Source organism: Oryza glaberrima, chromosome 8 (assembly GCF_000147395.1).
Source record: "Oryza glaberrima chromosome 8, OglaRS2, whole genome shotgun sequence".
In the NCBI taxonomy this organism is placed as follows: domain Eukaryota; kingdom Viridiplantae; phylum Streptophyta; class Magnoliopsida; order Poales; family Poaceae; genus Oryza; species Oryza glaberrima.
In genome coordinates, this window is record NC_068333.1 from 6,794,829 (window position 1) to 6,805,206 (window position 10,378).

At 42.2% G+C, this 10,378-nt stretch overlaps 2 protein-coding genes across 7 annotated transcripts; both read left to right on the forward strand.

The window, feature by feature from the left end:
* The first annotated feature begins 216 nt into the window (after nucleotides 1-216).
* Nucleotides 217-5,116, forward strand: LOC127782096 (endo-1,3;1,4-beta-D-glucanase-like). Of its 2 annotated transcripts, XM_052309159.1 has the most exons (7): nucleotides 221-555; nucleotides 715-736; nucleotides 2,804-2,921; nucleotides 3,899-3,989; nucleotides 4,131-4,220; nucleotides 4,312-4,412; nucleotides 4,829-5,116. In XM_052309159.1, the coding sequence occupies exons 1-7, from the start codon at nucleotides 279-281 to the stop codon at nucleotides 4,967-4,969; spliced, it is 840 nt and encodes a 279-aa protein (XP_052165119.1). In that variant the 5' UTR covers nucleotides 221-278; the 3' UTR covers nucleotides 4,970-5,116. The 2 variants fall into 2 exon arrangements, with proteins under 2 accessions (XP_052165120.1, XP_052165119.1); XM_052309160.1 differs by lacking the exon at nucleotides 3,899-3,989 and having other exon boundaries at nucleotides 217-555; nucleotides 4,136-4,220.
* An 850-nt stretch (nucleotides 5,117-5,966) lies between these two features.
* Nucleotides 5,967-9,103, forward strand: LOC127782098 (uncharacterized). Of its 5 annotated transcripts, XM_052309164.1 has the most exons (3): nucleotides 5,967-6,043; nucleotides 6,603-7,055; nucleotides 8,520-9,103. In XM_052309164.1, the coding sequence occupies exon 3, from the start codon at nucleotides 8,640-8,642 to the stop codon at nucleotides 8,910-8,912; it is 273 nt and encodes a 90-aa protein (XP_052165124.1). In that variant the 5' UTR covers nucleotides 5,967-6,043; nucleotides 6,603-7,055; nucleotides 8,520-8,639; the 3' UTR covers nucleotides 8,913-9,103. The 5 variants fall into 5 exon arrangements, with proteins under 5 accessions (XP_052165124.1, XP_052165126.1, XP_052165127.1 ...); XM_052309166.1 differs by lacking the exon at nucleotides 6,603-7,055 and having other exon boundaries at nucleotides 5,975-6,043; XM_052309167.1 differs by lacking the exon at nucleotides 5,967-6,043 and having other exon boundaries at nucleotides 6,169-7,055; nucleotides 8,647-9,103.
* The last annotated feature ends 1,275 nt before the right edge of the window (nucleotides 9,104-10,378 follow it).

Here is a 10,378-nt window from a genome sequence, read left to right on the forward strand (position 1 = left end):
AAATTCTTCAGGGTTTATAGAAAAAATAGCAACATCTACAATACTAAATTTATTTCATTAAATTTGACATTGAACATATTTTAATATATTCGTTACTATATTTTTCTATAAACTCGAATAAATTTAAAGAAATTTAACTAAGAAAAAAAAACATACAAATTATAATATGAGACGGAGTGAGTACGTCCTACGAAGTGTGGTAGTTTCACTCTGTTTATTTTTTCCAAGAAAAAAGGGGGCAGGATTGCAGCGTTCATCTGACTCTACCGGTTAAATCCATGTTACAAAAGCCCAAGCATCGTCTCTCACCCATCAGTATGCAAATTAACCATATGGCAACTGCTTCGTTGAGCCTCCTCCTCTGCCTCGCCGCGGCGGCCGGCGCCGCCGCCGCGGCTGCTCCGCCGCGCTTGCAGTGCTTTGAGCACCCGCCGGACATGAAGGCCGGCGGCGGCGAGGCCGGCGTGGTCGTCCACGACCTGGCGGGCTACGAGGCCTACGTCACCGGCGCCGCCCACTCCGGCCGGGCCATCGTCCTCGCCTCCGACGTCTACGGTTAGTACGCATATGATTACCTGAGCTAGCTAGCTAACCACTGATCAGTGATCACTACTGCCATTTGTTCATTCCTTGGTGATTATGGACTGATGATGAACTGCTAATTTCATTGCTTGCTGCTGCATGCGTGATTGTTAATTTGGTTTAACTCCTCAGGTTTCCAAGCGCCGTTACTGAGGTAAATTTTCTTTGTCATCCTCCTCTTTTTCTAGTTTTCTTTTCTAGCACAAATCATATTATTTTTTTATTAAAATATAATCGTGTAAGATATTACTGTAAAAAATTAATTATAACAAATATAATGGTACGATCAAATCGATTATATGGTAAATAATTTAGGAAAAAATAGTTTGAAGATACGAGAAGGAGGCTAAAATAAAATATATGGGAATGAGATATAAAGTGTGTAGCTTTGCATGCGTATGGATAGACTCCTCTTTGCACTAGCCAAAAATGCAACAGTGTAGTAGGGGAGAGCACCTACTTTTTCACCATAAAATCGGGTGTCCGATTTGTAGCCATGTCACAATCGCATGGAAAGAAAATTGACACATGAACTGCTATGGAAAGAGACTGATTTAATTTCTACATAGAAAATAATGGCGTGGAAAAATGTTCATTTTATATGGTAAACTGTTTTTATTTCAATTAAATGGAAGATGCACCAACGCTTGCCCAAGTTTCTCATTCCAATTAAATTCTTTTTGACAAATCCTATTTTTTTTCATGTACAAGTCAGAAGCAAACACACTCACGCACATACAAACACACACCTATGTTGGTGAGTCCTACGAGTTTCTCCAACATACTATCCAAATTATATGAATTAGACTCTTCAAACACTCATATAGCTAACTCTTCATCTGATTTATCAAGTCAGATTCATTACTCACTTCAGCATCCTCTAAGTCTGTGACAGTAGGTCCCAAATGTTGACCTTCCCACCCTTTTTCACCCATCCTCTCTATTCTTCTCTTCTTCTTCTCTCTCCACTCCCTCCACACCGCTGTCTCTCCCCCTTTCTCCACGCTGCCGCCACTTCCTCGGCCCGGAGCTGTAGCTGCAGAGCCGGGAGGAGCTGGGAGCCTGGGAGCAGCTGTCGGCGATGGCGGAGAGGATGAAGGGGAAGGGAAGGGTGCCTTGAGATGGCCACCCTCCGTGTAGCCGCCACGACATTCCCTGGTGCATCAGCTACTCGTCCCTTCCTCCACATCGCCGCTCCGTGGGGTGACACGTGACGGAGGGAGGGTGGGACGTTGATGGCGATGAGGGCATAAAGCAACGGTGACAAGGATGAACGGAGGCGGAGACGGTGCGGGGGAGGAGGCAGTGGAGGCCACGGGTGCGGATGCCGCGAAGCAACTACTAGTCCGCTACCATGGCCACAATGGCACGGGTCCAGCTGGCAGAGGGATGAAGGAGCGATGGAGGAGGGCGCTAGTCTAGGCGGTGACGGGGTCGGGGTTGGTGGTGGTCTCAAGGGGCAGCGGCAGATGGTGGTGGTGGTGGTCATCACCCGCAGCAGTAGGAATCGGCGTGGGGTGGGGCAGGGTGGCAGTGGGAACCGGTAGGGACGGTGCTTGGAAGAAGTCCGGTGAGGCGGCGGACCTAGTGCGCGGCTACGACCTCTTCGGCACGCATGCAGTCAGTGGTCGGTAGGGTACTCGGCCACGGCCGCAGTCGGCTCCCAGGACGACAATGTTGCTATGGTTGATGGAGGTAGAGAGAGAACGTGGGAGGAGGAAAATAGACGATAGCATTGAGTGGCCATATTTGGCCAGCTAGATGGCTTGGCCATATAGACGGAAAGTCTGTTGGAGCACTATTTTTTTTGCTATGTTGGCTAAAATTTAGCTTGGAGAGTTGGATGGAGAGTCTCTTGGAGATGCTGTAAGGCTGAATTCGGTGTTGAAGGTTAGGAACCCTTCACCTCCAGCATATAAAATGGAGCAGCAAATTAGCATATAATTAATTAAGTATTAGGTAAAAAAACTTAAAAAAATTATTAATATGATTTTAAAGTAACTTTTCATGTAATTTTCTTTTGAAAAAAACAAATCGTTTGACAGTTTGGACAGTATGCGCATGGAAAACGAGGGATTAGCAATTGGGAAAATGTTGTTCTGAACACACCTTTAAGTCCCTAACACATGTATGTGTGTGTGTTTTTGCTCTTATATGTTTTCTCTATAACTTCGGAAAACAGAACACATTTGCGTGATAATAATGATGCTGACAATTACAGGCAAATAGCTGATAAAGTTGGTGATGCCGGATATTACGTCGTGGTACCTGATTTGTTTCATGGAGATCCAGCAACCACAACTGTGAACTTTACCGAATGGCTCGAGTCTCACTCTCCGGTACAATTCGTCTCGATCACCATCTTAAGCCGTCGTTTGGATAGGCCAAAATTTCAAAGTCATACCCCCCATACACATGGATGGGGCAACTGGTCCACTGAAACGAGGCTGAAGTGATTTGTTCTTACAGTACTCATGCTCCGAGAAATACTTCCTTCATCCCATAAAAAATCAATCTAGAACCGGATATGGCGCATCCTAGTACTATGTTTAGATTCGTAGTATTGAGATGTGTCAAATCCGATCCTAGGTTGGTTTTTTATGGGACGGAGGGAGTAGGCCCCGCTTGATTCAGCTTAGGATTATTATAATCTGAATTATTAGGAGTAAGCTGGAACAAACAAGTAGATTATTATAATCTATAAGCCAGATTATTATAACCTAATAATCTCATTTGGAGGAGCTTTTTCTAGATTATTAAGTAGCTAAAGACTCACTACCCTTAGATGCCTCCAATAATCTAGAGAAACAAACAACTCACAGCTTATTCTATGTCAGCTTATTATAATCTGGCTTATAGTAATCTGATTTAATAATCTAGATCACAATAATCTTAAGCTAAAACAAACAGGGCCTCGTTTTTGGAACACGTGCTGTCAATACGAGCTAATTTTGATCATTAAAAAATAAAACCATTTAAAGTTTAGATTTTGGGGTATGTGAAAAATGATTTATTCAAGTTTGTTGTGACGAAGGAGTGATTTGATCTTAGTTGCTAAGGAGTGATTTGATCTTAGTTGAATAAATACAAATGATTTACCTACTAAGGAGTGATTTGATCTTAGTTGCATAACAAAACCTTCAGTCCTTGACCTGTCTGAGATGCTTATGGAGGGTAAGGGATGGTTTCTGTAGGAAGCTGAGGGTTTCCCCCTCTGTTTTTTAGAAAATTAAGATGCATATCAATGAGTCAAAAGGTTGAAATTGAGTCAACAAGTAGATATCGATGAGCATATTCAATTGACCATGCATGGCAGGTGAAAGAAGCTGAAAAAGCTAAATCAATCTTTGCTTTTCTAAGAAACGAAGGGAAATCACTTGTTGGAGTTGGAGGATATTGTTGGGGTGGTGAGTCATATTGATCAAACACAAGAAAAATGTATTTATGTGTTTATATCTACATATATTCTTGAAACTTCCTCAATTGCTATCCACATTATACTATGTTTGATAGAAATTAAAGTCTCTAAAAACATGTTTATCTGGCAGGAAAGTTTGCCGTGGAGGTAGCGAAAACCAATGAGGTAGAAGCGGTTGTCATCTCTCATCCTTACGCAGTGACTGCTGATGATATGAAAGGTGAAGTTGATCTTTTTGGCGCTATGCAATATTTATCATTTGATCTAATCTGTATTATTTACTCATATTAATTATTCCCGTTGATAAACAGAGGTTAAATGGCCCATCGAGATCCTTGGAGGCCAGAATGACACAGTTACACCACCAAGATTAGTCTACCAGTATGTGCATGCCTTGCGTCAAAGAAACGATGTGAGTTCTTGTTTGATTTCGTTGGGCATGTTTTTGTCTCGTTACCTTTTTTTCTCGGATAAAATCTTCATTTTCCACTAAAAGTTGACACGATTTCTAATTTGTCCCTCATCCTCTCAATCACATATAGGTTAAATCCACGTGTTGATGACTCATCGTGAATAAATAAGGGATTTTTTTTAATAAATCGGCACATGCGGCAAATTTTATTGAATTGAGAAAGAAAAAAAAACTTATGTGTGTTCTAATAAAGGATTGAAAGCTCTGAATAACTGAAACTGAAATATTTGGCAAGTTAACAAGTCCATCAATGTACAAGGCACTTGTAAATCAATTAAAAAAAACTGTGGCTTTGACCCAATTTATTCTTCTAGCATATAATACAGAGTAACACCATGATATTTTTGTTGTTGCAGATTTATTTCTACGCCAAGATTTTTCCAGGAGTTTCCCATGGATTTGCCGGTCGATATAACACCAGCGACCCGTTTGCTCTCGAAACCGGGAAACAAGCTCTCGCCTTAATGCTGGACTGGTTTCAGAAACACTTGAAGTGATGAAACTTAATAAATACATGAAAGAACATGCGACTGTTTATTCAGAATAAATTACCGGTGTCCGTGTACAAATTTGCATGAACAGCCATGCATGCAGGCTGAATACAATGAGTGTCTGCAATCTGAATTTGGTTGCTAATTTCTTTATACCCTCTCAATGCCTGCTGGGCTTTGCTATTTTTCAATAATAGAATAAAAAATTTTGGTCTTTGCTAAAAAAGCTATAACCACTTATTAAAAAAAATTCACTCTATAATGAGTACTATCACTTTCTTCTCTTAATTTCACCCGATACGCTACAACACAGTAGACTAAATTGATAGCTAGATTTATCACCAGTTACACAAGTCAACATGTTCAATTCCTTTACCATGTTCAATTCCTTCATCATGACTAGTACACGCCTACACGGTTACTGCTGCACTATAGTCTATTAACCTATGATTTATTTATTGTTATATTATATTATTATTCATTATTTATTATATTATATTAAATCCGATGATCCATATAATCATCTAATCCAACGCCCATGGTTTACAAAGCCAATGAAAGCCGATCGATTTTCGCGGTTTTTCGACGTTTTGACAAAGGCTCGGAATCAATTTTCGATTGGGATTTCGAATGCTTTCAGACAAATTCAAATATCATACAGTAAATTTGGTCAAAATTAAAATTCGGTACTAGTACAAAACTTGTCGAAAACCGTGCTGGAATGTATAAACCCTGCCAACGCCCCTCGTATCGCCACGTTCCCCCTCCTCTCTCACCTCTCGCCCCTATCCCCTCCTCTCTCAGATCGCGCGCACACCCGCAAATCGCGCCGCCGCCCCTCTCCTCTCTCCTCTCTCTCGCACACCCGCAAGCCTGCAAATCACGCCGCCGGCGACCCCTCACCCCGACCGCGGTTCGCCGCCGCCCAGCTGCTATCGCGCCGCCCCGTATCAGAAAATTCAGGGGCGGCAGAACCGGAGTTTGAATCGCCGTCCAACCCCCCCGCCGTGCTCTCCCCCCCCCCCCCCCGCCCCCTGCACGTGGCGCGCTCCTCCAGCCCGAAAATACTGTGGCTCCAAGGTACCATTGTGGCATTGCTCCCGTAGTGCTCGATGATATGCCTCTAGGGTGTTTTTTTTTTTTTTGGGGGGGGGGGGGGGGGGTGGGGGGGGGCAAAAAAGTTGAGGCGAAAATTCAGTTCACCCTAGACAATCATGCAGTTGAATGAGTTCTGATTTCATCGTCATGTTATTCCGTACGAAACCTATTGATGTTTGTGCAATTTTTGGAGCTAATTTCATGATATTCATTGCAGCTGATGAATGCCTCATTGTTTTTAGAGCTAATTTCTTAATATTCTGTTGATTTATCTTTTTCCCTTTAGTTTCTGCATGGATTGCCACCGAAACCTTGTAGTAATATACCTTTGTACATATTGATCTTCCATATGCATTGGTTTGTTGAGTATAAACACTCTAATCTAGATGAATATGTTTCCTGACAATTGTTTTTCATTTAGAAAGGACCAAATATGCTAAAACTATTCACTAAAATGGTCAAACAGAAGAATTCCACTGTCACACTGCACTTTCAAAAGTTTTTACTCATGCTGGATTTGATTCTCTTTGTGTTCCTTCAGTATTTTGCAAGATTGGCGACGCCAACCGCGCCGCGACCTCCCCAAATCACGCAGCCATCGCTCTCCTCCCACATCGCCGCCCCCTACGCTGCTCAGGATCTCCCCCATCGTCGCCACGCACAACCACCTGAGCTGCTCCCTCCGAAATAGCTATACCCTGCGCCTCCCCTCTCTTTCCATCAATCACCCACCGAAGATCTTCTGCCAACAAAGTGCTGCCGTCCGCCGCTATCTTTCACCAACGCTGCACGGTGTTCAGCCTCTGCAAACGATTGCCAAGAAGGCCTTGCCGCCCTCCCTCCGATCAAGTGCTCAATCTGCCGCTGCACGGTGTTCAGCCTCTGCAAACAATTGCCAAGAAGGCCTTGCCGCCCTCCCTCTGATCGAGTGCTCAATCTGCCTCGACACGGTGGTCTACGGAAAGGCTGCGGTGCGGTCACGAGTTCCAACTCAGTGAGCAGCTTTCTAGCCCTCCTTGCAATTTTTTAGCCCTTACAAATCTTAGGTTGACATTGCCGTGATACATTTATTCAAACCTGATCGTTTAGTTTATTTTTTTCTCCTTTTGCATTGGATCAATGCGATGACACTTCATAATTTGGGAGCGGCTGCGTTATACGGGAGCATGATAACAGATGCTATGAATCATCCTAATATTAAATTATCGATGGCTATTATGCATCTGTTTAAAAGTGACTGAAATAGAGATAAAATAGTGAATAAAAATGAATATATACTTTCTGTTTAATTTTCCTCCCTCCCACTATAGCATACATCAGTGAGAATTCCTAATGCTTACCAATTGCTGCATCTTGATTGCAAGCTCCAGAAAAAAATATTGTCATGATTATTGTGCCAAGGGGAGAAGTTTCGGTTTTTTATGTGTTTTGTGTGAGACCAGTGCAAGGGGATCTACATTGTTCTGGATTTTGTTTTGGTTTCAATTTTGTTGGTCCTACTACGTGTGCATATATAGACAGAAAGCCTTGACGGGACATACCAAATTCAAAAACTCAGAAGGAATCACCTTGCTTCTGCCTAATTGCTCCAAAGTATAAGGTTGGCACAAATAGTGGCCCGATTTTTAGTTCACTGATTTTTATGCTTTCCCGATGTTGCGGTTACGCTATTACCGTGTTTGAGGAAATTCCTTCATATAGTTTATATGTTCCGTATATTTTGAAATTTATGCCCATAGAGCACCCTAATTTTGTTGACGTGATCAGACAATAAAAAAGGCACCATGACAGCTATGGTGGATAATGTCATTTAGTAACACAGGGCAATGTGTTGTAAATAATAATGGGAATGGTTTGTATCATTTGTTTCTTCTATGCTCAAGATCCTGGACTGTTATGCATGTATCATTTGTTGCCCCTTGAGTCAGATTATTTGACGTGGGATACTTTAGTACTTTGGATCAAAGAATTAGGGTATTTATATTGTACATAGCTAACAATTGCATATATTATTTTCCCGTTGCAACGCATGGGCACCTAACTAGGGTCAGGACATTTTCTCATGTTTGTAGTGATGATCAAATCGCTCATAAAACATATGCGTGCTGTATTTATACTCCGTGTGTGTAAGCTGAATGTTCAAAGAACATGTGCATCTTAACGCTTTATATAACATTAGGGTAGTTATTTACCTGCAGGGTATAGGATATATTCTATATATGTACGACATGAATTGAATTAAAGCTTAATTGCACATATCATAGCCTTTTTTTGATAATAGGAAATTTTAAAAGTTATTAAAGATAAATAGAATTACACTGTAGCGTTTAGCACGGGCATATTACTAGTACTAGTTTTCAATTTTCATTAATTATTATTGTTACTAGTGCTATAATAGTACTGTACTAGTCAAGATGCGGTCTAATAATCCTTTGCATTCTTGTCGTGTGTGGTTCAGGGGCATCTCTCCTCTTTTCTTTCCCTTGCCGCCATTAGCCCAAGCAGCTATCTGGATTCTGGAGAGTTGTTCTCTAGTAATTCTCTAGCTAACAAACAGCATCCGTGACAAAGTGTATCCATGGCAGTGGCACCGACGAGAGCGGAGGCGCTGTCCCTCTTCCGGTCCTTCCTCCGCACGGCAAGGCAGTTCTCTGACTACAACATCCGTGAGTACACGCGCCGCCGCACCGTGGACGCCTTCCGCGAGAACCGTGTCCTCGGCGATGCGGTTGCTGCAGCGGCGGCGTTCGCAGACGGGAAGAAGCAGCTGGAGGTGGCAAAGCGGCAGGCGGTGGTGTACTCTCTGTACGCCACAAAGGCCAAGAGCATCATGGAGATGAAGCTGCAGTGATCGACGCGAGAGGTTTCGTGCTCTCTTGCTTGCTGTCCTCTTACTCAGGATTTCTTTCTGCTCTGTTTCTAAAGTTATGTGATAGGTTCGAGGAAAATTGGTGCAATTAAAACTGAGATGTTATCATGTTTGCTGGATAATTGCCATGACATGGTTGCTATGAGTTCAATAAATCAGTCAATTTCAGGATTTTGGTCTCTTGTGTTCAACATACCATTATGCAGGGCTCCTGCCTTTTCAACATGCCATTTACTGTAAACCAATCTGTTTGGTGGCTTTGCAATTATCCTGCAGCCCCTGGTTTTCCTAGACCTGTGCTAAGCTTTTGGCTTCTACCATGCACACTACTAGTTCTCATCACAGTGGTAACTGTGGTTGGATTGGTGCCGATTGCAGCACTTCGATCAGGGCTCCTCGTTGCTGCTGGGGTCCCTCGTCCTTCTGTTGCCGGCTTGCAGCCACCACCGTTGCTGCTGGTGGTGCCTTGTACCTGCTGCTCTCCGTCCTGGTGGCCATGGCCCCCGCTGGACGAGCTAATAGATCTAGTGTATCTGCTCTGAATTTTTCAGGACGGTTCATGTGTCCTGTATTGTTCTATGCTATGTGTTCCCATTTTTGTTTTTGTTGTATGCTATGACATAGTTGCTGCTCTGATCTTTTTTTTTTTTTCTGAAATAATGAAGATAAGCTTGCTAGTTGCTAGTACTTGCCTTTTGGGCTATCGATGTGGTCTTAATTGTTGCTAGTCCTAATCCTTGTGGGTTTGTGTTTCTTATTCATGTACTGGGCATAATTATTGTTGAATAACTAGTGGCCTATTCGCTGATCTGGAGTAGAAGACGGCGATCTCATGCCCACAATCATATAGTAGATGAATACGGATATAGGGAGGGGCATCACAGCTTTATTGATTGAACCATATGCGGATACATCAACCAACCTCTCAAGTCCTCTCTCTCAGTATATATATCCATAATAGGAAGAGTCCTATTATCAGTATATATATCCATAATAGGAAGAGTCCTATTAGGATACGTTTCCATATATTTGGTATGAGCCCATATTTATCTCTAGCAGGAGATAATAGTTTCATAACACTCTCCCTTGGGCGAATACTGTGCTATACACATGTCTCATTAAAAACTCCATCAAAAACCCAGTGGGAGAAAAGGATAGGAGAAAAGAGTATATCGTACACGCTAGTTATATTGCACTTGTTGCCTCGTTAAAAACCTTGCGTGAGAAATATTCAAGTAAAAACTTACTAAGGGAAAAAGAGTACAACACACGATCTTCTTGATCGCATAATCTTTAAGATCGACTATTCTTCATAAATAGCTAATGATCTATATGCTTTATTATATTAATCAACTTGGATTAACACAACAATATAGCGGTAGTAACCTTCAAGGTAAATTATCAAAACAATGATTAATTTAATTAATTCTTGGTAAATCAAATATAAG

Excerpts from the sequence above, each read along its gene's own strand:
- LOC127782098 (XM_052309164.1), top strand. The coding sequence starts at position 8,640 with ATGGCAGTGGCACCGACGAGAGCGGAGGCGCTGTCCCTCTTCCGGTCC.
- LOC127782096 (XM_052309159.1), top strand. The coding sequence starts at position 279 with ATGTTACAAAAGCCCAAGCATCGTCTCTCACCCATCAGTATGCAAATT. Across the intron at positions 556-714 it reads CCTCGCCTCCGACGTCTACG|GTTTCCAAGCGCCGTTACTG; the intron begins GTTAGTACGCAT and ends TTAACTCCTCAG. Across the intron at positions 4,221-4,311 it reads GACTGCTGATGATATGAAAG|AGGTTAAATGGCCCATCGAG; the intron begins GTGAAGTTGATC and ends GTTGATAAACAG.